Source organism: Ursus americanus, chromosome 15 (assembly GCF_024610735.1).
Source record: "Ursus americanus isolate L20-20 chromosome 15, mUrsAme1.1.p, whole genome shotgun sequence".
Classification (NCBI taxonomy): Eukaryota; Metazoa; Chordata; class Mammalia; order Carnivora; family Ursidae; genus Ursus; species Ursus americanus.
In genome coordinates, this window is record NC_142141.1 from 27,248,073 (window position 1) to 27,275,030 (window position 26,958).

General features: G+C 38.1%; 1 protein-coding gene across 3 annotated transcripts in view; it reads right to left on the reverse strand.

The window, feature by feature from the left end:
* NDUFS4 (NADH:ubiquinone oxidoreductase subunit S4) overlaps positions 1-25,151 on the reverse strand; it is a 115,904-nt gene extending 90,753 nt beyond the window's left edge. For all 3 annotated transcript variants that reach the window (XM_045815365.2, XM_045815366.2, XM_087867900.1), the window contains exon 1: positions 25,002-25,151. In XM_045815365.2, coding sequence (XP_045671321.1) covers positions 25,002-25,099 — 98 coding nt within the window. In that variant the 5' untranslated portion in view covers positions 25,100-25,151. The remainder of the gene's footprint in view (positions 1-25,001) is intronic.
* Between the last annotated feature and the right edge of the window lie 1,807 nt (positions 25,152-26,958).

The window sequence follows — 26,958 nt, forward strand, 5'->3', positions numbered from 1 at the left end:
AATGTAACCAAAAGTGTAAAATACAATCTAGACTTACATCATTTCATAAACATAACACAACAAAATATATATGCACAAGAGCACAAAAGGCCACATAAAAAGAAAGACACACACACAACTTCATAGTGGTTAGCTTAATAAAGAAAATAGGCTGCTTATGATTCAACTAATCATTTTATAGGCCTTCATACCATTAAAAAAAAACAACAATCACTATAACATTTACCTAAATCCAGTCAGTAAAACTGTAGACTGATAAATCTGAACAAAGTAATTAAAAAGCCCACTGACTTCCTTGAGAAAATTATTTAGCTAAACCTGAGACCAGAGACCTAAGCCTATGATGTTTACATAAATATTGTCATGTGAATATATAATTTGATTCCAATCACTAAACTAATATAATCAATAAGAAAGTGAGACATGAAACCACTACTTTTTCCACTGACTTTTCATAATTACATTCCATCTTTTAAATATATTCACCTAGGGGCACCTGGGTGGCTCAATCGGTTAAGTTTCTGACTTTGGGTCAGGTCAAGATCTAAGGGTACTAGGGACGCCTGAGAGGCTCACAATCCCAGGGTCCTGGGACTGAGTCCCGCATCAGGCTCCTTGCTCAGCAGGGAGCCTGCTTCTCCCTCTGCCTGCCGCTCCCCCTGCTGTGCTCTCTTTCTTTCTGACAAATAAAGTATTTAAAAAAAAAAATCTCAGGGTCCTAGGATCTGCCCCCCCCCCCCCGCTCAGCGGGGAGTCTGCTTCTCTCTCTGTCCCTTCACCTATCCCTGCTCCTGTGCTCTTGCGTACTCTCTCTCAAATAAATAAAATCTTTAAAAAATAATAAAAATAAAAATATTCAACTAAAGAGGATTTTGTTTTAATTGAAGTATGACTGATATAAACTGCATATTAGTTTTAAGTGTACAACATAATGATTCAATATTTGTAAATACTGTGAAATGATGACCACAGTTAACATCTATCACCATATATTGTTACAAATTTTTTTCTTGTGATGAGAACTTTTAAGACCCATCCTTTCAGCAACTTTCAAATATGCAATACAGTGTTATTAACTGTAGTTATTATGTTATACCTTAAAAAGGTATAAAAAGGTATAAAAAGATGCCTTAATTTTAAAACATTTTTGGTTACGTTGATGAATAGCCAGGCAATGAAATATTCTTTGGAAAAAAATCTAAAAGATCTGGCAAGAGCTAGTAATACTTCAACTACAAAATAGTATATCTATGCTCAAAAAGCCCAGCTGAACTTTGTTGACTATATATATATTTAAGAATGTACATCAAGATTCTAATGCCTACTCTCAATCAAAAATCTATTGAGGGACATGTAGGTGGTGCAGTGGGTTGGGCATCCCACTTTTTTTTTTTTTTTTAAGATTTTTTATTTATTCATTTGACAGAGATAGAGACAGCCAGCGAGAGAGTGAACACAAGCAGGGGGAGTGGGAGAGGAAGAAGCAGGCTTCCAGTGGACGAGCCTGATGTGGGGCTCCATCCCAGAACGCCGGGATCACACCCTGAGCCGAAGGCAGATGCCCAACGACTGAGCCACCCAGGCACCCCAGGCATCCCACTCTTGGTTTCCGCTCAAGTGGTGATCTTGGGGTCTTGAGATCAAGCCCCACCTTGGGATCATGATCAGCTCAGAGTTGGCCTGAGATCCTCTCCCTCTGCCTGTCCCGCCCACTTATACACGCGTGCTCGCACTCTCTCTCTCTAAAATAAATAAATCAATCTTTTTTAAAAAATCTACTTAAACATCTACTATGTCAGGGCACTTGCCTGACTCAGTTGACAGAACATACAACTCTTGATCTTGGGGTTGTAAGTTCAAGCCTCATGTTGGATACAGAGATTACTTTAAAAAAATAAAATCTTAAAAAAAAACACACACAGGAAGGAAGAAAGAAACATCTACTATGTCTTATGCACACTGCTGGACTCAGTAGCTGGCTCTGAAGATTTTTATTGGGGAAAGGCAGACATATACACAATAATATCAATGTCACTACTTTGAATGTTAGTGGTAATTTCTATGATAATGGTATATTTAGGTGCTTTTCTATTTATGGAAAAACAACTGTATTGAGGAGTGGTAAGTGTGATAGGATATGGAAGGACTGTCAAGAAAAACTTCCTTAACAATTTTGCCTGAGCAGTCAATGCTGCAGGATTAAGAAGGAAATTTAAAAATGTTTAGCGTATTACTTTGATTCATTCACATTTAGTGCCTATTATATATGATACAGTCTTGGAAAACATGCTCATAATTTATTTTAAAATTAGGTATAGTACCACAAAATCAGTAGTTTAAACTTTAGTTGAAAAGTCATGAATTCTTTTCCCAAAAATGCTTATTTTTCCACCACTGCTTCTTATTTTGCCTCCTCCCAACTCCCTCCCCGTAAATTAAACAATATCTACAATATTCCAAAATGCCTTAAACCCTAATAGATTCCATTTTTTTTTAAGATTTTATTTATTTCAAACAGAGAGACAGTGCACAAGTAGGGAGAGCCTGAAGTGGGGATCAGGACCCTAGAATCATGACCTGAGCCAGACGCAGACCCTTAACCGACTGAGCCACCCAGTCACCCCTAGATCCCATTTTTTAATTGATTTTATTTCTAAAATAAATAGAACTGAACAAATTTAAGTAAAATCATGTGGTCTGTTTAATGTGGACTATAACAGCAGAACGTGTAGTTCTCAACCTTAAAAGTCAGGGTAGGGGCTTCTGGGTGGCTCAGTTGTTGGGTGTCTGTCTGCCTTTGGCTCAGGTCATGATCCAGGGGTCCTGGGATCAAACCCCGCATTGGGCTTTCTGCTCAGTTGAAAGCCTGCTTCTCCCTCTCCCATTCTCCCTGCTTGTGTTCCCTCTTTCTCTGTCAAATAAATAAATAAAATCTTAAAAAAAAAAAAAAAAAAAGTCAGGGTATATTCTGTTTATCAAGCATTCTGCCATTCCAAAATCTGTTGAATAATAGCTACGGAGCTATTTTTTTTTTTTTAAGATTTTATTTATTTATTTATTTATTTATTTATTTATTTATTTATTTATTTATTTGACAGAGAGAGAGACAGCCAGCGAGAGAGGGAACACAAGCAGGGGGAGTGAGAGAGGAAGAAGCAGGCCCATAGCGGAGGAGCCTGATGTGGGGCCTGATCCCTTAACGCCGGGATCACGCGCTGAGCCGAAGGCAGACACTTAACGACTGCGCCACCCAGGCGCCCCAACCCAGCTATTTTCTACAGAAAAATACTACTACTGGCCATTACTTAAATTTGCAATACATGTTCATCTTCTCCAGTCTTTCTTGAGGAAAATTCCGGAGTCCTAGTAAAAACCCAAATCACACAAAAATCTGTCTTTCTGACCAAATTCCACTTATACATTTTAGTAAATGTTGCCTTAAGATAAAGTCTGCAATAATATTACACAATATATGGAAGAAGCAGAATATGTCATTAACCTGTAAGTCATCATTTTTTCAGTAATCTGACATCAGTGCCCATGATAGTTACATTTAAAACCCTAAACAGTTATTTCATAAGGAAAACAAAAATCTAAAATGCCATCCTGTTTAAGGAAATGCTATGAAATATTTTTAAATGTTTATACTATTCCATAATCAAATGAGCCCACAGATACTAACTGTGAGTATCTTGTTCTTTGCTAAGGACTGTGTTATGCTGTGTAAGCACAAAGGTGAAGAAACAGTTCCTGCTCTCAAAGAACTTCAGTCTACTGGGAAACAGAGACAAGGAAAAAAGCAATCATAATGAAATATAACAAGTACTAAAATACGAGTTAAGAACAGAGGATTCTAAAACATAAGATTAGTATTATAGTCTAAGCCTGTAAATTCATAGAATGCTCCTTATAGAAAGTGATGTTTAAAGTGCCACCTGAAGGATGAATAGGACTTTAATAGGCAAAGGATCCTGAGGTAGGGTCAAGGCAGGGAGGACAGAGGTGAAAGAATAAACAGTCTAGGCAGGCAGAACCTTAATTGTGGTGGGGGGGGAAGGGGTAAGGGGGGAGAGAGAGACAGAGGGGGACAGGGCGGGAGGGGGGGCAGAGCACGAGCAGTCAGGGATTACAAGCAGTTTAGAATCACTAAAATATAGTTCATGTATGGCTGGAGATTGGGCCAGAGTGAAAATGATGAGAGGATGAATGCCAAGGAATGAAAAGAAGATGCGAGCACGGAATATGAAGGACTCTGTGGCATGCTGAGAAGTATGGACTTCATAGGCAACATGGAGAACAAATTAAGACTGATGACATGGAAACCAGTTAGGAAGTAGGATGACAGTAACTACGGCTACAGTAAGGATAGAAACTGAGAATTAGGAAAATGAATACTAGGATTGAATGACTAATTGTAAGAGGCCTAGGAGAGGAAGGAGACAAGAATGATGCATAGGTTTCTGGCTAGATAACTGGAAAGGTATTGGTAACAGTAACTAAGGCAGAAAATGAGTGGAGTGGTAGAGGAGATGATGATCATCAAATTGTTTCAGATATGCTATGATTGAGAGGCTGTGGAAAATCCAAGTGGAGACATCCTGATTAGATCTAAGGATCTAGAAGTCTAGACTTACAGAAAAGGATGCAGAATCACACCTTAATGGAAAGTAGGTCCTAAAGTCAGCATGTTAAGCAAAAACTACAAAGAGTATGGGGTGCCTGGGCAGCTCAGTCGGTTAGGCATCTGCCTTTGGCTCAGGTCATGATCCCATGGTCCTGGGACAGAGTCCTGCATTGGTCTCCCTGCTGAGGAGGGAACCTGCTTCTCCCTCTCCTGCTCCCCCTGCTTATGCCTGCTCTCTGTCAAATAAATAAATAAAATCTTTTTTTTTTTTTAATAACTTCCAGGGGCACCTGGGTGGCTCAGCGGGTTAAGCGTCTGCCTTTGGCTCAGGTCATGGTCTCAAGGTCCTGGGACTGAGCCCCATGTCAGGCTCCCTGCTCACCAGGGAATCTGCTTCTCCCTCTGTCCCTCCCCCACCCATGCTCTCTCTCTCTCCCTCTCAAATAAAAAAAGTTTAAAAAAAAAGAACTTCCAAAAAAAAAAAGTACATATGATGCAAATGAAGTACATTTAGGTTTTAGTGTAAATAGATGGTAACCGAAGTAGTGGTAGATAATCAGATACAAAGAGATCATATTAGTTTTCTACTGCTGCTGTAACAAATTACCACAAAGCTGGTGGATTAAAACATAAATTTATTCTCTTACAGGTCTGGAGGGCAGAAGTCCAAAATGAGTCTCACAGATTAATAATGTGTCAATCAAAACTGGTTCCTCTGGAGACTCCAAGAGAGAATCTGTTCCTTGTCTTTTTTAGCTTTTAGAGGCTGCTGGCATTCCTTAGCATATAGTCACATCACTCCAGTTTCTGCTTCCATGGTCACATGTCCTCCTCGGACTCATTCTGAGTCCTTCTTAAGAGAACCACTGTGATTACATTGGGCCCACCAGGATTATCTCCCATCTCAAGATCCTCAACTTAATCCTATCTGCAAAATCCCTTTTGCCATCCAAGGTAACATTCACGGGTTCTGAGGATTAGGACATGGATATATTTGGGAAGAAGGGACAACTATTCAGCCTACCATAGAGAGTAAGCAAAGAATAAAGGTATTAGTAATTCTCCAGCTTTTTTTTTTAAGATTTTATTCATTTATTTGACAAAGAGACAGCTAGCAAGAGAGGAAACACAAGCAGGGGGAGTGGGAGAGGAAGAAGCAGGCTCCCATCGGTGCAGGGAGCCCAACATGGGGCTCGATCCCAGAATGCTGGGATCACGCCCTGAGCTAAATGCAGATGCTTAACGACTGAGCCACCCAGGTGCCCCTGTAATTCTCCAGTGGGCCCACATGAATTCACTGTGCCATTATGCTTCCTAAAATATATATGTTATATATATTCAAGTGTATATAAAATATTATATAGTATAAAACATTTTTAAAAGAATAAAGAGCTATTAAATCAAATGAGAAATATTGACAGCTCAAGGAATCAGCAAAAGATGATGGGCCATTCAAAGGTAACTGAGAAGGAGGAAAGCCAAAGTATAAGTCAAAGGAAGAATCTTTCAATAATGAGAAAGGCATCTCTTTGGATTGCAAAGGTCACATAAGATAAGGACTGAGCAGAGCTTATTAATTTAGCAACAGGGTCACTGTCGACCTTGATGAAAGCTATTTCAGTGGAATGGTGGATGCCAAAAATAGATGGCTTGAGCTGAGGAGTGCATGGGAGGTCACAATCTGGAAAAAGCCAGGTGCAGATAATTCTTTTATATACTCATGAATAAAATACTGTAAATAAACAAAATCCAGGTTGCTCTCACAATCCACGAAGAAGAACTAGAATCTAGGTAAGATTTATGAAAGGAAAAAAAGAAAAGTGAGGAAGGAAGAAAGGAACAAAAAGGAAAAGAAAAAAGCCATAAAACAGTAATAATGATGATGTTGAGGGGCGCCTGGGTGGCTCAGTCCTTAAGCGTCTCCCTTCAGCTCAGGGCGTGATCCCAGCATTCTGGGATCGAGCCCCACATCAGGCTTCTCTGCTAGGAGCCTGCTTCTTCCTCTCCCACTCCCCCTGATTGTGTTCCCTCTCTCGCTGGCTGTCTCTCTCTGTCAAATAAATAAATAAAATCTTTAAAAAAAAAAAATGATGTTGATAATAACGTTATTGTTATAATTTATCAGGCACTTAGCATACACCAGGCACTGCCTTAAGGACTTTATACACTTTATGAAAGAGAGATTATGATGTCCATTTTATAAAACAGATACAAGGTAGGCAAAGAGCTAGAAAGCGGCATAGGTAGGACTCAAATGCAGGTGGAGCTGACTCCAAAACGTGTGCTCTGTTACGTCAGACTGAAATGTTTGACTGGACTGATACATGAAGTGAAGTAGAATAGTTCAAGTGTGAGGCTAAGAATATAGCCTGGCAGCATGGTTAATATCAGGAGTTAATACGGCTATCTCTGGAAAGCAGTTTTTCCTGCAGTTTGGGTCAAGGACACTAGTAAGAGTTTATTAAGGGGACTGGCCAATTTAACAGTTTGAACTTGAAGTCGAAAGATAAATTTGAAACCAAAATAAAAACTTGAGCCCTAATGAGGGGTCACTTACAAGCAGTAACTAAGATGTACTTAAACCATGAATTTCAACCAACAGAATAACCATGTTTTAAGTCTCAAGGGAAGAGGAAACTGAAATTTGTAAAATAACCTCAGATGCATGTTATATCCATTCCACAACCAACTATGCACTGAAGTGGTAGCTGAAACACATTAATAAGATGGAAGACAAAGCTACCACCATATTAACAGTCAGAGATGACAGTGGGACAGGAGCAAGAGCCTAAAATGCAGCTGTAGGAAAAACATTTTAACTATCTTTGAATCATTCAGGCAGTATCAGTGAAAATATATGCTCAACCCAGAGAATGAGATTACGTAAATTACCAGCCACTAGCCTTATCTGTTGACATTCTCAAACTCAAAGGAAAATCTGTAAGTTGATCTTTGACTGTCAAACTTGGATGTCAACTACCTAGTACATAGTACAGTATTCTGCCATCATGAATTCCTCAAACATGATATTTTACAGAAGAAACCATCTCTTTCCTAGAGAACTTCTATTACTATTTAGTTAAGTGAGTTGTAAGACCTCAGTTTCCCAATCTTTTGTCATGTCCTTCAGAGTACTGGTAAATAAAGGAAATTCCATAAATGTGAATTATTTACAACCCTAGGAATAAACTGTAATTGTCAACAGATCATCTAAAAAGAGATCATTCACTTTCATGACACGAAATTACATACATAAAGCAATTACCTCAGTGCTTAAGTGCTCAATAAATAATAGCTACTAGAATTCTTATTATTAGCACCCTCTAGCAAAAAATCAATTATAGAGACCCTTGAGTTATAAGGAAGCCTGTAACCAACACCTTCAGGGCTCATGTCACACCCCCTTGGCCCACGTGTCATTTGCCATAGCTACAGAAACTCAGACTCAGGTTATCCACCAATATTCCATGTGGAGTGAACCCATAAGCCTCAGGTCTTCAGGAGCACAAGTACAGCTCAAAGTACAGAAGAGTTAATACCTTCAACCACAGGTGAATGAAAACCAGTGGATAAACGTTCAAGCCCTCCATCTTTCAAAAGGACAATACTGAGGGGAACTCTAAATGCTTCTTAGGAGGTTCCGGGAGGAGCTGAGCCTCTATTGCTTACAGCACCAATCTCAGTATCACGCTTTTTTCTTCCTTCCCTGTCTCCCAAACTCCTCATTCTAGTTCCTAGCTCAACTCAAATAAATCACCTACACCCATATCCCTGACCCAGACTCTACTTTAAGAAATGCCAATCTAAGACAAAGTCCATCTACAGACCCAAGAAACGATCATCTAGTCTTTGCTTGAATACTTCCATCCTACACATTCATCCTAGAAGCAAATGTTCCAAAAAACATCAAGGCAGATGTTCCCAGTAAAAGCCTGTAGAAATGCAGTCTTTTAAGAGTAGAAAAAAATATAAATATTTGCTGAATGGGTGAATAAACTTTAGCAAGCAAAATCCCAGAGTTCATTAAGAAAAAAGGTAAAAAGGGGCACCTGGGTAGCTCAGTCAGTTAAGTGTCTGACTTCGGCGCCGATCCCAGGGTCCAGGGTCCAGGGATTGAGCCCCATGTCAGGCTCCACACTCAGCAGGGAGTCTGCTTCTGCCTCTACACCTCCCCCTGTTCTTGTACTCTCTCTCTCATGTAAAGAAAATCATTAAAAAAAAGAAAAGAAAAGAAAAAAGGTAAGAAGTCAGCCTACACAATATATACACATATTTGTTCCCTAAAGATCCCTAAAAATACCTCAATATAAAATATTCCTATTCTTAATTTTTGTTCAGGGGGCCTAGCTTTCATTACACCTAATTTCTAGAGTTTTTATATATACATATAAGTAGAATTACAAACAATAACATAATTATTATATAAACCCTTGTCTGTTTAATATGACTCACTATTTCCCCAAGATTTTTGTTTTTTTAAAGATTTTATTTATTTATTTATTTATTTATTTATTTGAGAGAGAAAGCACAAGTGGGAGGGGCAGAGGGAGATGGAGAAGTAGATTTCCCACTGAGCAGGAAGCTGGACACAACGCTCCTGGGATTAGAGCCCCACGCTGAAGGCAGATGCTTAACCCAATGAGTCACTCAGGCACCTCTCCCCAAGATTTTTAAAACTTAGTACCAAAGAAAAGGATTTTTAGTCCCTCCCTGGTGATAAAGACATGAGATATAAGCCTAAAAAAAACTTTCATCAGCTATGATACCTGCCACACAGGAAAAAAATCTGAAGTAGTAGCTGTCACTCAGAGAATGACAGAGACAAATTAGAACGAGCCTGGTAGCTGTCTAGCTCCGGTCTCTAACACCAGTTAGCTGTACCCCTGCCCTTTCCATTGCTTGGTAATATAAACCAATTCCCTCATCTCGCATAAGCTGGTCATTTGAGTATCTAGGTTTCTGTCACTTGTAACTGATAAAGGGCTAACATAAGAGCTGGTATAAACAAAACATCACATAAGATCTAATACTCTCTATAGAACGGCTACAAAGCATGGGATCCATGAATCCCTTAAAAACAGAACTCTGATTTTATATATATATATGTGTGTGTGTGTGTGTGTATATATATATATATATATATATGAGTATTTATTAAAGGTACTAAAATTTTCACCAGTTACTCAAAATAAATCTGACTACCATATCGTCTAAAGAAATTAAGATTTAGGGGTGCCTGGGTGGCTCAGTCATTAAGCTTCTGCCTTCGGCTCAGGTAATGATCCTAGGGTCCTGGGATCAAGCCCTGCATCAGGAAGCCTGCTTCTCCCTCCCCCACGCCCCTTGCTTGTGTCCTCTCCCTTCCTGTCAGTCTCTCTGTCAAATAAATACATAAAATCTTAAAAAAAAAAAAAAAAGAAATTAAGATTGGTTGATGGTCTAAGCCAATGACTTAATGTATATCTCTGCCTATTTATACGGGCAACAAACTTCCATCTTTGGAAATATTAGAATTTAGGGACGCCTGGGTGGCTCGGTCAGTTAGGCGTCTGCCTATGGCTTGGGTCATGATCCCAGTGTCCTGGGATCAAGCCCCACATCAGGCTCCTTGCTCAGTGGGGAGACTGCTTCTCCTTCTTCCTCTGCCTGCTGCTCCCCCTGCTTGTGCGCTCTCTCTCTGTGTCAAATAAATAAATAAATCTTTAAAAAAAAAAAAAAGAAAGAAAGAAAGAAAGAAAAGAAAAGAAAAATTAGAATTTAGCTTTAAAAAAAAATCATCCTAAAATGTCTGGTCCTGGTAAGGTGTAGTTAAGCACACTCACTCTACCCTGTCTCTCTCACCGAATGGCAACCATAAACTCAGGATAGAATACATAGAACAGCTTTCTGAAAACTAAAAAGCAAACAGCAGGCAGATCAGGGAAGATCACCAGAATTCGAAGTACCACTCAACCAAATGTGAGTTTACCATATTTTCCCTCCAGTATCCCTTCATGTAGCTAGAAATTAATAATCTTAATGCAGCTGGAAACCCAGGAGTAAGCACTTCTCCAGAAGAATCACTCTGACCCAAGGAGCTAGAAAGAGAATGGAAATGAACAAGAGTGGAAATTGCCCATATTTTTCTTCTTTTTTTCTGTTCTCTAAAGCACCACATACACAAGCTACAGGCAATCTGTGGCCACATGGAAACCTGCAAGAGCCAACATTTGAGGGAAGGAAATCTTCTTCCCCGTTTACTAAAGCTGTGATTCTAAGAAGGTAGGACCAACATCTACTGTTTTGTTCTGTTTTGTTTTGTTCTCGGTCTCTCCATCCCTTAGCCCCTGACTACAGAGTAACAAGAGCCACAAATTTCTGGATTGCAACTGAAAAGGGAAACCCAGAGAACTGGGTTTTCAGAATATAATGCAAATAAACTTGAAATTAGTTAACAGAAAAATGAGAGGAAAATCTTCAAATACTTGTTAATTAAATAAAACTTCTCTAAATAATTCCTGTATCAAAGAAGAAGTCTCAAGAGAAGAAAATATTTTAAACTGAATAAAAATAAAATATAACATATCAAAATTGTGGCATGAAACCAAAGCAATTCAAAAGAAAACAGGAGATGAAGAAATACTTCCTAGCTCATTTTATGAGTCCAGCATTACCCTGATACCAAATCTAAACAGTTCAAGAAAGAAAGAAAGAAAGAAAGAAAGAAAGAAAGAAAGAAAGAAAGAAAGAAAAGGAAAGGAAACGAAACTACAGGCCAATATCCTTCATAAACATAGGTAAAAATCCTCAACAAAATATCAATAAATCAAATATGGAAATACATAAAAAGGATTAACAACAGGACCAACGGGGGTTTATCCTGAGAATGCAAACCTAGTTCAATATTTGAAAATCAAGCAATACAATGCACAATATTAACTATCTAAAGAAGAAAACCACAGAAATACATCAATTGATGCAGAAAAGCCATTAGGCTAAACAGAACACCCATTCATGATAAAAACTATTAGCAAACTAGGAAAAGAAGGAAACCCTCAATCTGATAAAAGGCATTGAAAAAAAAAAAAACTTTAGCTAACATTATACTTAATGGTGAAAAACTGAATGCTTTCCCCTAAGATTGGTAAATGGCAACAAAGTCTACTGTCACCACTCTTACTTAACATCCTCTGGGAAGATGAAAAGAAACAAAAGGCACAGAGATTGGACCAGAAGAAATGAAATCATTCCTATTCACAGACCACATGATTACCTACTTTTAAAAATCCCAAAGAATCTGCAAAATACTTATAGGACAAGTAAATTTAGCAAGGTTATAGGATACAAAGCCATTACACAAAATCAATCCTATTTTTTAAGTAAGCTCTATGCTCAATGTGGGGCTAAAATCACAACCTCGAGATCAACAGTTGCATGCTGTACTCACTGAGCCATCCAGGTGCCCTAGAATCTCCTATTTCTGCATATAGCAATGTACAATTAGAAACTGGAAATTTAAAAACCATGCAATAAATAAATAAATAAATAAATAAATAAATAAATAAATAAATAAATAAAATGCTATCTACCATAGCTCCCCAAAACTGAAATGCTTAGACACAGATCTAACAAGACATCTGTAGGATCTGAACATTCAAAACTAAAAAAAAAACTGATGAAAGAAATCTATAAATAAATGAAACACATCATGTTTATAAAGTGGGAGACTCAACACAGTAAAAATGACAATTCTTGTCAAATTAACCTATAAATTTAAAGCAATACCAACCAAAATCCCAGTTGGATTTCTCACAGATATTGATAAGCTGATTCTAAAATTTAGATGGGGGCGCCTGGGTGGCTCAGTCGTTAAGCATTTGCCTTTGGCTCAGGTCAGGATCCCAGGGTCCTGGGATCGAGCCCTGCATCAGGCTCCCTGCTCAGCAGGAAGCGCGCTTCTCCCTCTCCCACTGCCCCTGCTTGTGTTCCCTCTCTCGCTGTGTCCCTCTCTGTCAAATAAAAAAAAAAAATTCTTAAATAAATAAATAAAATTTAGATGGAAAGGCAAAGAAACTAGAATAGCTAAAAACTTCTGGGGAAAAAAAGAGAATGAAATTGGAAAAAATCACAATCACTCAATTATAATACACATTTACTATGAAGCTATAGTAATCAAGACTTCGTGGTACTGGCAAAGGGATTCTGTTCAATGCAACAGAATGGAGAATACAAAAACAGATACAGACAAATATAACCAAATGATTGTTGATAAAGGTGCAAAAGCAATTCAATGGAAAAAGGATAGTCTTTAATGGTGCCTGGCTGGCTTAGTCAGTACAGCATACAACTCTTGACCTTGGGGTTGTAAATTCAAGCCCTATGTTGGACTAGAGATTACTTAAAAATAAAATCTTTAAAAAGTAAAAAAGGTAGTCTTTACAATAAATGGTGTTGGAACAAGTGTACATTCACAAAAAAGTTAGCCTCAAATTAAATCTCCCACTTTATACAAAAATTCACTCAAAATAGATCATAGATCCGAATGTAAAATATTAAACTTCAAAACTTTGAGAATACAAAAAAATCTTCATGACCTGGGGTTGTTACCGAACATACAGCTGTTAACTCAGGAAACACGAGGGTAAACCCTGACACTGCCACAGCCATCTGCTCCTCCTAGGGAATTTCAAGGGGGTTTGCCAACAGTATTTCCAACAAACACAGATAAACTCATCAAAAGAAAAGCCAGTAACTCAAGAGACAAGGGTTTGGAAAAGAGAAAGGGAGAAATTTACTTTGGGTGCCAGGAGCCCTGCGAGGTGGCAGGCTTGAGCCTTAACCAACCTCTGCACCAGCAAGATGGACACCTGGAGTTTTATACAAAGAGTTCAGGGGGATATGGACAAGAGAGCAGGCAGAGAGTGTGTGATGATTATGAGTGGGGGTCAGTATGTGTTCAGCCCTCGATCATGGGCTGGAGAGGGGATGGGTGGGGTGTGGTCTTCTCGGCATTCTGTTCCTAACCAGGCTTTTCTGGTCTGGCGGTTGGAATGTTAAGGTCATTGCAAAATTTCTCTGTCAATGCCTCAAGAAAGTACAATAAGAAATAACTGCTGGGGTCTATAGTTGAGCAAGAGAGCTCACTGACAGGGTTAGAAAAAGTTCTTAGGACAACAAAAATACAGTCCATAAAAGAAAAAAACGAGTAAAGTAGACTTAATCAAAATTAATAACTTTTACTCTATAAGATACTGTTAAAAGAATGAAAAGAAAAGCTACCGGTTGGGAGAAAAAATTTACAAACCACGTACCTGTCAAAAGGCTTATATCCAGAATATTTCAAGACCTCTCAAAGCTCAACAATAAGGAAACAAACAGCCAACGGGCGCCTCAGTGGTGCAGTCGGTTGGGCATCTGACTCCTGGTTTCCACTCAGGTCATGACCTAGGGGTCTTGGGATCGAGCCCCACGTAGGGCTCAGCACAGAGTCTCCCTCTCCCTCTGCCCCTCCCTGCAGCATGGGTGCGCTCTCTAAAATAAATAAATCTCTAATAATAAAAAGGAAAACAAACAGCCCAATTTAAAAAATGGACAAAAGATATAAACAAACACTTCCCCAAAATTCAACATCATTAGCCATTAGGGAAATAGACATAAACCACAAAGAGTTAGCTATCACAGAAATAAAAATCAAAACCACTGGATACCACTTCACACTCACTAGGATGGTTATAATAAAGAAAACAGTAACAAGTGTTAGCAAGGTTGTGAAGACACTGGAACACTTATTCATTGCCAGTGGGAATATAAAATAATGTAGCCACTTTGGAAAGAGGCTGGCAGTTACTCAAAAGGCCAAACAGTTATAACATTATCCAGCAATCCAACACTTCTGCATATCCCCAAAAGAATAAAAACATATGTCTGCACAAAAACTTGTATATGAATGTTTCATAGGTCATCATAATAGTCAGAAGCGGAAACAACCCCAATGCCCATCAACTAATGGATAAATAAAATGTGGTATGTCCACACAATAGAATATTATTTATCAATAAAAAGGAATAAAAGTACTCATACATGTTACAACTTGGATAAACGTTGAAAACAGTATGCTAAATAAAAGAAGCCAGTCACAAAAGATCACATGTGATTCCATTTGTATGAAATGTCCAGAGTTGGCAAATCTACAGAAACAGAAAGTAAATTAGTGGTTGCCTACAGCTAGGGCAAGGGAGAAACAGGAAGTAACAGCTAGTGGGCACAGACTTTCTTTTTGGGGTGATAAAAATGTTCTAAATTGACAATGAATGGTTGCACAACTCTGTGAATATACTAAAACCCATCAGATTTTACTTTATGTGAGTGAATTTTATGGCCTATAAATTATATCTCAATAAAGTTGTTACTTAAAAACCACAACGAAGGGACGGATGCCTGAGTGGCTCAGTCAGTTAAGCATCTGACTTCAGCTCAGTTCATGATCTCAGGGTCTTGGGTTCAAACCCATGGTGGGCTCTGCAGTCAGTGGGGAGTCTGCTTATCCCTCTGCTCTCTAATAAGTAAATAAAATCTTTTTAAAAAATCAAATAAAAAGGGGCGCCTGGGTAGCGCAGTCGTTAAGTGTCTGCCTTCGGCTCAGGGCGTGATCCCGGCGTTTCCGGATCGAGTCCCACATCGGGCTACTCTGCTGGGAGTCTGCTTCTTCCTCTCCCACTCCCCTGCTTGTGTTCCCTCTCTCGCTGGCTGTCTCTCTGTCACATGAATAAATAAAATCTTTAAAAAAAAATCAAATAAAAAATAAAAACAATGAAGTATCATTATACATCCACTAAAATGGCTAAATTAAAAAATACTGACAATATCAATGTTAATGAGGATGCAGAGAACTGAAACTTCCCACATGCTGGTGGGAAAGCAAAATGGTACAACCACTCTGAAAAATGTTTTAGCAGTACCTTATAAAATTAGACATATATTACCAATGACCCAGGAATCTCCCTCCTGGGTAGCTACTCTAGAAAAACGAAATCATGTTCACATAAACTCCTGTACACAAATGTTTATTTATAATGGCTCTATTTATAACTGTCAAAAACCAGAAATAATCCAAATGCCCTTCAAGGGGTGAAGGGATAAATTGTGGGGTACATCCACACAATAAAATATGTACTACTTAGCAATAAAAATAATAGACTACTGATAAACACAACAACTTGGGATGAATCTCATTATGCTGAAAGAATCCAATCTTCACAAGATGGTATACTGTATGGTTCCATTTATATTACAGTTTCAAAATTACAAAACTTTGGAGATGAAGAAAAGATAACTTGGGGCACCTGGGTGGGCTCAGTCCATTAAGCATCTGCCTTTGGCTCAGGTCACGATCCCAAGATCCTGCATCGGGCTCCCTGCTCAACGGGGAGTCTGCTTCTCCCTCTCCCCCTGCCCCTGCTCCTGCTCTCTCTTCTCTATTTTCAAATAAATAAATAAAATCTTTAAAAAAAAAAAAAAAGATAAGATAACTTACTGCCAGAGATTATAAGAGTTGAGAGGGAAAAGATGAGGAAGTCTTTCAGGGCAATGAAGTCTTATGGTATCCTGTACCCTGACTATTGTGGTGATTACATAAATCTATACATTTATTAAATTCTAAAAACTGTTCACCAAAATGAATAAGTGAATTTTTCTTTAAAATTTTACTTTTTTAAGATTTTATTAATTTATTTGACAGAGAGAGCTAGAGAACACACGCAGTGGGAGCAGCAGAGAGAGAGGGAGAAGCAGGCTCCCCGTTGAGCAGGGAGCCCTATGCAGGGCTCAATCCCAGGGCCCTAGGACCATGACCCAAACTGAAGGCAGACATTCAGCTGACTGAGCCACACAGGTGTCCCTTTCCTTTATAATTTTAAAGATAAAATTTTAAAAATCCCAACTTGGTGTCAACTTTTCTCTTTAATTCAATTTTAGCTAAGTTATCACCTCTGATAATCTCATTTAGTTAAAAGTACAGTATATAGCTCAAAGAAAGATAGTGGAAAAATGGAATACATCCTAAGGAGTACCAAGAGATAGTGAAGCATCAGGAAATCTGGTAATAAATTAATAAAGGCTAAAAAAAAAAAATTGGATATGTTAAGCTTGGAGCATAGACTTAAAGGGGAGAATGAGTAATGACAAAGGTTTTCAATTATCTGAAAGGCTGACATGTGCAAAGGGGTTAGAATTTTTCTGTATAGTATTAAAGGGAAACATCATTTACCAATGAATCCAAAAGTACAGAGTGTTTTCTAGGGCTACCAGAAATTCGGCATTTATTTCTCAATTGTTAGATAATCAAGAAGCAGGAAATTCTAGAAATTCTTGCATTAAACAAAAGGTCAGGCAGAATGATCCTACAGTTTTCTCCGAACTCAAACACTGTATGAATCTATGAACTGTAACTTCTGGAGTTAACCTAGCAAAGCAGAAGGCACTAAACATCTACAAAGGTAAACCCTCCTGCCAAAATATCACCTTTCATTGCATAAAGGTAAATATTATAGAGCACTTCGAGTTCCAAATTTTTAAAAAGACTAAATACAAAATCTTAACAAAAGCCATATTGAGACCTATTTTATTTCCACAAATCTGATTTGTCCTAAGGATATTAAAATTAAACTCGAATTACTAATGCCTAATTAAATCTAATTTCATTAGGCTAAAAAGACAAAAGTTACAAATATAAATTTCATGCAAATTTCTATAAGTATAGTGAAGAAATCTCCTGAAAAAGAAGTGTTCTTTCCACACAAAAAGTGGTAGTCCTCAAAAGAGCCAAAACATCTGCATTCACTTTAAAGCTCATCAAGACAGACTGACATTTTTAGGAGAAGCATATGGCTTGCTGAACAGTCATCTAGAACAGGATCTTTTGTCTAGTAAACCCTATTCAAGGACCATTTACTTATGTATGGAGTGGCTGAATAAAGGAAAGAACATATTTTCGAGTCCTAGAAAACACAAAGAAATAAATTCTTCATCTAGCTTTGTTAAGGATATAGCAAAACATATTAGAAAAGCAGCCAGATCTTTAGTCTCAGAGACTGTGCTCTCAACATCTGAAACAATTCTAAGAAAACACTGAAACAAAAGAACTCTAGAAAAGCATGCAACTTTCTTAGAGAACTATATCTAGCCAAAGACCACCTCCCTAAAAAAGGCATTTCCATTTTAAAGGATAAAACACTTTCTTCTTAAAACTTTGAAGGGCAGAGTTCAACAGCTGTGCTATATTAAACCTGAGCCTTTCCAAAAGGAAGAACGGGAGTCTCTAGAGAGTGAGTAACATGGCTCGCTTTCTCCAAAATTATCAAAATGCCTGCTCTGCCTCAAAGCAAAATTTCTCCAAGAAAAACCCTCCATACAGTACATGGGTGAAAAGCATAAAACTTAATTTAGATTAGGGAACTATGCAAAAATGGAAGAATTTTTGCTTGTTTCTGGAAATCTCCAACCTCTCCCCCAAGGAAAAATGCATTTTGAAGTCTTTCAAGATACAGCATGGAAACTATTTTATTTTATTATTTTTTTTTTTTGGAAACTATTTTAAAACACACGAACACAAACAGTAGTTTTCAGCCCTAGCTGTGCATCAGAATCTCCATAGAGCTAAGCCTCAACCTGAGCTTATTGAACTACTATATATTGGGGTCGAGGCATCCGAATTTTTTACGCACACAACAGTTGATTTTGATGCACAGCAAGGGTTTAAAAACCACTAAACTGGAGTAAGATCCCAGAAAGGAAAAAATTAAATCTAATGAGTAAAGGCAAAAAAAAAAAAAAAAAGAAAAAAGGTCACATTTGACAACTAATTAGTTCTAAAGAACCTAAGGTTGTAGTCACCTATCAAAATAAGACAACAGAAAGAAAATTTGAAACAGGAATTCTAACTCGCTCTCATGCCACTACTTAAGACAAAAGACTTAGAATAGTTTGCTAAAATATCCAAATATTTAGATGAAAGTCATTGTGAAGAATCTTGCCACTCCATAATTCAGGTACAATAAGGTTCCACAAGGGTCTTTGGATACTGCAAACTAAAAAAAAAAAAAGTTATCATAAGAGCTCATGTATTATATGTAATTATCTGTCAACCTTAAGAAAGCTCAAGGTTTTAATCACAGCAAAATAAATTTCAACCATTATCAGAGCTTCATTAAGCCTACTTTGTTTTACACAAAATCCTAACAGGTTTATTTGCTTGGTATTCAAACTCATGATAAACGAAAAAGGGTAGGGAAACTACTAAAGAGAAGCAGACCAGTCAAAGGAAGACACAAAAACTATTAAAAAGCAGACAAAAGAACTCAGAACGTATAGCAAACACTTGATAGTTTTTAAAGGAATCAGAATACAATAACTGTTTTTCCTAATGATCACTGGATTAAGAAAAAAAGAAAAATATGTTGTTTACCTTGTTTAATACATTCATCACATGCATTTTTTTAAGAGGGTAAGAAAGTATAATAATCAAGTCACATACACAAAGTTTCTCACCAAAAATAATTACCAAACTTAAGGGAAAAAAATCCTTACTACAAAAAATAAAACAAAAAAAACTAATTTCTCAATTGCAGACTCTCACCGTACAAAAGAACAGCAGAGTGAAAGTAAAGAGCATCAGAGTTTCTCAAATAAAGACATCTTGCTAAAAGAAAAACAGAGAAGACACTGAGGTTTTAATTTACTATTACAAACCTGTATTTCTCACTACTAAAGTCAACATGTTCCTTTGGACTGCTAAACCAGACTATTTCCTAGCAACGTAATTTTTAAAATCTGTTTTCTCATCTGTATGTTTCCTCATCCAAAAAATGAGAAAAATAAGAACACCTAAGTTCACAAGATTACTGCGAGAAATACGTAAGATGATGCAGGTAAAGCATCGGCACAATGGCTAACACAGAGTGAGAAATAAATGACAGCTATTAGGTAATTTGTGCTCAGAACAAATACATAAAAAACGATTCTCAGCTTTCACCAAGGAATTTATTTTAGAAGCTTCTCCATTTGAAATTGTCTTATTCTACATTCACCCCATACCCAAACAGAGCTCATGTATTACAAAGGAATCAAACTGCTCCTTCTTTCTCCATTAAGACCAATGTAACATTAACTTTTAAAACCTTCATGTAAAGTGGCTTGCAAAATGCAAGTCTAATAATCACATTTAGTTACTATTATTTCAAAAGTTATCATGTTCCATGAATACCCTTTCCCAAGTAAATTCATTTCCACTTCTTTTTTAAAATTTGAATATAAGAGTCAGGACACTTGTCAAGAAAATTTATGAGTACAAAAAAAATCTGTAAGAAACTTCAATCCAGAAGTATAACACAGTTTTAGGTCAATATCCTAAACTCAGACCGCCTCAAGTAATTAGAAAAGAGTATGTGTTGCAGATACTTTATATTCACATTTATGTAGGTTAGTGCTTCCTTGGCTTTCAAGGATGAGGCTACTAATAGAAATACTACCTATGGCTTCCAGCTTTTCCTCACAATCACAAATCTCTAAATATGCATTTACTCAACTTTTTTTTTTTTTTTTAAGATTTTATTTGACAGAGAGAGAGCACACAAGCAGGGGGGAGCAGAAGAGCAAGAGGGAGAAGCAGGCTCCCCGCTGAGCAGAGCCCGATGCAGGCCTCCATCCCTGGACCCTGGGATCATGACCTGAGCTGAAGGCAGACCCTTAACAACTGAGCCACCCAGGTGCCCCTGTATTTACTCATCAGTGGGTAAACATTTACCTATTATTTGTGTGCCATTACATGGGTGCCATGAAGTATGCAAAAATAAGTAAAAATTTTTTCCAGCCCTCCAAAAAGGCCTGTGCCCTCACCACTGATACATCAGTCCATGTGCTAAAAACTGCTCATTTACAAGTGTGTGTAAAAAATGTGTCCGTATAGGTTGTTATATGGAGGCAACCAACAATCCAAACATCTTTGTAACTTACAACAAAGATTTATTTCTTAGTCACTTTATATTTTATATAACCTGTAAGAATCAACTTCTAGCTTTGCTCCATGTGATCTTCATTTCAAGATCTAAGCGAAAAGAAAAAAATCCCACCTAAAATGTCCATCTCATAGGCAGAGGGAAAAGAGACATGGCAAAACATGGGACAGCTCTTAAAGCTTCTGCTTGACGTGGTATATTATTGCCAGTAACATTTCACTGGCCCAAACAAATCACTTGGCTAATGAGGCAGTGATGTATAATCCTGTCACAGGGAGCAGAAGCAAACATTTTAAACAACAGCAGCATCTACCACAATATCTATCACAAAAATTAAAGAAAAGAAATATATTCAGATATTCAAACCAATAAAAGTAGTGTTTATTTATGTAAGGTTTAATATGTGCCAGACACTATTCTAATATTTATTAGTATCAAAGTATTTTATTCTAGGAAGAATTCAAGATGTTTACTACTGAAGAAAACAGACCAATCACGGGTATTTCTTAATGAGGAAAATAAGAAAAACAATGAAACCTATTAGAAGACATTTTAGAGGTGCCTGGGTGGCTCAGTCGGTTAAGCATCTAACTCTTGATCTCAGCTCAGTTCTTGATCTCAGGGTCATGAGTTCAAGTCCCACCTTGGGCTCCACACTGGGCATGGAGCCTACTTAAAAGAAAAAAAAAATTTAGAGATATTTCAAGCTCACTAAACTTAGCTTTGACATGTTTCAAAGACAGCGAAAGTAGCTGCACTTCAGAGAGGAATTTATTCAGCTTATCTGAAGTAGAAGTCAATGACTGGTTTTGAATGTCCTAGATGTTTCTCAAATTTGGGCTGAGACAGTTTCCCGGCAAGGTGTAATATACACAGAACTCTTGTCAACATCAGGACTGTTGGGGCGCCTGGGTGGCTCAGTAGTTAAGCGTCTGCTTTAGGCTCAGGGCATGATCCTGGTGTTATGGCATCCAGCCCCGCGTCAGGCTCCTCCACTAGGAGCCTGCTTCTCCTCTCCTACTCCCCCTGCTTGTGTTCCCTCTCTCTCTGGCTGTCTCTCTCTGTCAAATAAATAAATAAAATCTTAAAAAAAAAAAAATTAGGACTGTCAATTTTAGCACATCTTACTCAGGAGGGTCCTGGAGACTCATTAATTTCATACTAGCTTATCTAGTGCTGAAAAAGGAAATAGGGCAACACAACAGAGCCAGAGATAGGAGCATAAAATAAGCCTCACAAAAAAAGACCCATACACTTAGTCCCCACCACATCATTAATACCCTGTGCCAACCCTAAGGAACTGTATTTGAGGTAAATACACGACTCAGTTCAAAATGAGAAGTGATGGGGCAGCTGGGTGGCTCAGTCAGTTAAGTGTCTGCCTTCAGCTCAGGTCATGATCCCAGGGTCCTGAGATCAAGCCCCGTGGCAGGCTCTCTGCTCAGTGGAGAGCCTACTTCTCCCTCTTCCTCTGCCTGCAGCTCCCCCTACTTGTGCCCTCTCTCTCTCTGACAAATAAAATTTTTTAAAAAATGAGAAATGACAAAACAAGGCTAGATAAGTATACATGAATAGGTTAAAGAAAACAAAAACAAAAACCACTGTATCAAGCATGGAGTCCAAAGTATTGCTATTCTGAAAGAGAGTACCATTTTATCTAGCTTTTAGATTAAAATCCTAAGTAGTTAAACTTACCCTGGACAATTCCATAGATAAGTCAGGGAAAGTAAGACTAAATGTAGGCCATTAATCCAGGTAAACGAGAAGCACGTGCAAACTAAGACGCTCTAGAGCATGAGCTCAGTAACTAGATCAACTGAATCATCTACACTGTTTAAATAATTTTTCACCCTTATGTATGTTGTTGGGTTTTTAGGTTTGCTCTTGTTTTTTTACTGATATTCTATAGTTAATTGCATACAAGCTAATGTAACTGCGTCTTTCCTTCTACTGATCTTTCTTCAATATTTGTTCACTACTCCCCTTCTTACCAACTATTCTACTCTCCCTCATTCTATTCCAGTGATCTGAAATGTTATACTATTTGCAAATGTTTTATAAGCACTACAATAAAATGAATTTTAGATTTAGATTATCCAATTAATTGGTTCTCTTTCCACCCACAAACTTTTCAGATCCTCATTACCTCAGAATCATAATGGAGGGGCGCCTGGGTGGCACAGCATTTAAGCGTCTGCCTTTGGCTCAGGGCGTGATCCCAGCGTTATGGGATCGAGCCCCACATCAGGCTCCTCCACTATGAGCCTGCTTCTTCCTCTCCCACTCCCCCTGCTTGTGTTCCCTCTCTCGCTGGCTGTCTCTATCTCTGTCGAATAAATAAATAAAAATCTTTAAAAAAAAAAAAAAAAGAATCATAATGGAAAGAGAAAACTTAAGGATGAAAAGCCAATAATACATAAAAGAGAAGGGCTATAAATTTGCCTCAAGATGAGATGACCATAAGCTCCTTGGGTAAAGAAAGTGTTATAGAAAGTAAATAAATAGAGGCACCTGGCTGGCTTGATCAATAGAGCATGAGACTCTTGATCTCGGGATTGTGAGTTTGAGACCCTTACTGGGTGTAGAGATTACTTAAAAATAAAATTTTGGGGGCGCTCAGGGAGTGCAGTTGGTTAAGCGTCTCATCCTTGGTTTCAGTTCAGGTAGTGATCTCAGCCGTGATCTCAGGACTGTGGGACCTAGCCCTGCATCAGGCTCCTGGCTGAGACTCTTCCTCCCTCCCACTCTGCCCCGCCCCTATCTAAAATAAGCAAATAATCTTTTTTAAAAATTAAAAAATAAAATTTTTAAAGTGTGAAGCAAAGGTCACCTTATATGATGTAATATTTTATTTTCAAATCTCTTCTAACACATTTGGAAACAGAAACTCTTCAAATTTGCATAACTTAGTACCAATTATCATTTCCAAAATCCAGTATCTTAACTTCGACTACAGTAGCTTACAAAATGGCTGCAACTTAAGCTTAAATATACAGTCATGTCTCAGTTAGCCATGTACCAGTGGTCCCTTCAAATTTGTTTTGAGTTCTATGGCTACTATGAATGCATTACTTGGGAATGCAAAATCAATCTCCATAATGTCTAGAACAAGAACTAATCTGTATCACCTGTATCATCGTCTAAGTCAATCAGTGGGGCATTTTAGAGAAGCACTTTCCATTCTTCAAGTTACCCACACGTAAAACCAGTTAACTACAAACTTGCTTACTTTTACCCAATCTTAACATCCTTATTTTTCAAAGATCATATATTATGTACATATCCATTAATGCCTTCAAAGCTTTTCATAAGCCACTGACGCTACCCAGAACATTCTCTTCTCCCCACCTCACCAACACCCACTATTTAAAACCTTAATAAAAACTTAACCTCTAGAAATCCTTTCTAATTAAATAACTCTAGTTCTAACTCTCTACATTCCCTTTATATTTTAATATAACACTAGCATTTGACTAGACCAATTTTTAACCACCCCCATCTGTCCATACAGTGCTTCCACGTTATTCCAAGCACTTAGTGTAGTTTCCTGAGCATGCATAAAGATATTCAATATATGCCCAGGTTTCTAATGAGCAGAGAAAATAGCGATAAAACATAATTCTTCGCAGATAAAAATACTAGTGTGTGTGTCTGTTGTTGTGTTAGTAACAAAGTCAGGAAAATTCGGAAAAACAGGGAAATCGAGAATTAAGTAATGCAGTCGAAAAAAATCACCATCACAAAAACGCTACAAAGCAGAACAATAACAGCAACAATCTCTGAATTACTGTGAAGCTTTAATAAAATTCTGGATAGGAAACTTTCCGACATTACCACCAGCCTTTTAAAAATTACCTTCCAATATTACTAACAGTGATATGTTCATTGACAATGAATTCCAACCCAGAAGTCTAATGAAAAATAAAACAATCTTTCTGCACAGAAAACCACTAATACCACTTAAAGCCGTGTTAAGGAAGAGAGGGATTTAACCTTCCAACAAGGACTGGAGTGATGGACAAACAGGTGAAAAATGGAGGCTTGCGGAAAGTGGGGAGAAAAATCAGACTCCTCCCCTTCTCTGGGGGCTAGAGCTCGGCTCGCAGACCCGGAGACAACCTCACCCCACGGACCCTCTCTCACAGCAACAGTCCAAAAGCTTCCAAGAAACCATACGTCCTCCTCCCCATCCCCGCATTCACGCCCCCCACTCGCCTGGCCAGCGCCCCTGAATCGCAGCTAGTCCCAAATTCGCCCGCCCTCTCCGGAGGAAAGGGTCAGCAGAGAACGCTTTCCCCGCGGCCTTATTCGGAACCCAGCCAGAAGAGACCTCCGCGAAAGTGGAGCGACCCCAGAAGCTTGAAGAAGAAGCCTGACAATCCTGTTACCTGATAGGAACCCTGGAAACGGAAATGGCAGCTACAGCCACTGCCCTTTTCCCCCACAACATTTGCCTCAGCGCCTCTGACATTGAGACCGCCGCCATCTTGCTGCAGGCAAACGCCAGGACGGATCTCCGGAAGGGACAAACTTCCTTCGTTCTCAAGACTGTGACCACAATGTAATAGAGTGGGGTTTTGTTTACTTCATTTTTGTTTGGCGCTTTGTTAAATATTGGAGTTTAGAAAAGAGGTGAAAGGTTTGATTGAGAGATAAGAAGGAAAATGAATGGAAGAAAATGCAGCAGTGCATTCAGTGTAAATATTACCTCCATAAATTGTAATCCTTGTTCGTTGTTAGGACTGGTTATTTAATGAAAAGACACCTCCTCCCCCCCAAAAAAAGAAAACCTGGAAAATTTAAACACCTGCGACTCATAATTTTTTCAAAGGACTGAGCATATTTAGGGCTGAGCTCACTGGAAGAGCCAGAGGGCTCTCTGGATTCTTGAGAACGTAAAGTAGTACTTTCCCAAAGTGTTGCCAGATTCAGAATGAAAGCCCTCAGGAAAGGACTGTATTCAGTTTGATGTTCTCTAGTTGTAATGATCATAGTTTCCAGTTTGAACACATGGCCTGGCAAAGGGTTTTGTTGTTTTTTTTTTTTTTTTGACATGTGGATTTCAATGAAAAACTAATGGAACACAATATTTGATATCCTTGTCTTCCCAGCAAATTCTGAACATAGCGACCATTAATAATCTGAACACCAAGAAGATTATTAATGCTTCATACATATAAAACAAAAATATCTTCTGAGACCAGTGTTGGAAATATCTTTGTATTGTGGGCTATTGACCTTAAAAACAATGATTAACTGTGAATTATTTAAAATAAAAAGGTTAGTTGGGGTGCCTGGATGGCTCAGTCTGTCAAGCGTGTGCCTTAGGCTCAGGTCAGGATCTCAGGGTCCTGGGATCAAGCCCCGCTTTGGGCTCCCTGCTCAGCGGGGAGTCTACTCCTCCTTCTTCCTCTGCCATCACTCCACCCACTCACAGTCATGCCTGTGCTCTCTCTCTCTCAAATAAATAGAATCTTAAAAAACAAGAAAAAGAAAAGAACTCCAACCCTATGTTGGGTGTAGAATTTACTTAAAAAAAAAAAGTTTCTGTTTAAAAAAAGATAAAAAATCATAAAGAGAAAATACATGTACTATATTGAAAAAAAATCCATGTATAAGTGGACTTGCATAGTTCAAACCCATGTTGTTCAAGGTTCAACAGTACTGTTTCCATTCTTATAATTTTGACATTTCAAGAATGTTACATAAATTGACTCATGCAGTGTATGACTTTTTGAGATTGGCTTCTTACACTCAGCATAATGCCCTTGAGAACCATTCAAGTTAATGCGTGTATCAACACTACATTCCTTTTTATTGCTGAGTAGCATTCCTGGTGTATTAGGATCCTCCAGAAAAGCAAAACCAATAAGATACACTTATGGACATACCTATTTGTTTAACCACTCACCTATTGCAAAATATTATGGTTTCCTTTTTTTGGCTATTACAAATAAAACTGCTATGAACACGTGTTTTTTTGGGTAGACATCAATTTTGATTTCTCTGGGATAAGTGTTCAAAAGCACAATGCTGGGTCATGTGATACATGTATGTTTGTTTTTTAAAGAAACTGCTGAACTATTTTTCAAAGTAGCTATACCATTTTACATTCCTACCAGCAATATATGAGATACAGTTTCTCCTTATCCTCACCATCAGTTGCTATTTCACTATTTTTGATTTCAGCTCAACCAACATTAATAATGGGTGTGTCATGATATCTCATCATGGCCTTAATTTACATCCCCCGAATGGCGAATAATATCAAATATCTTTTCATGTGCTTATTTGCCATCTGTATATTCTATGCAGTTAAATATCTCATGTCTTTCGCTCATTTTC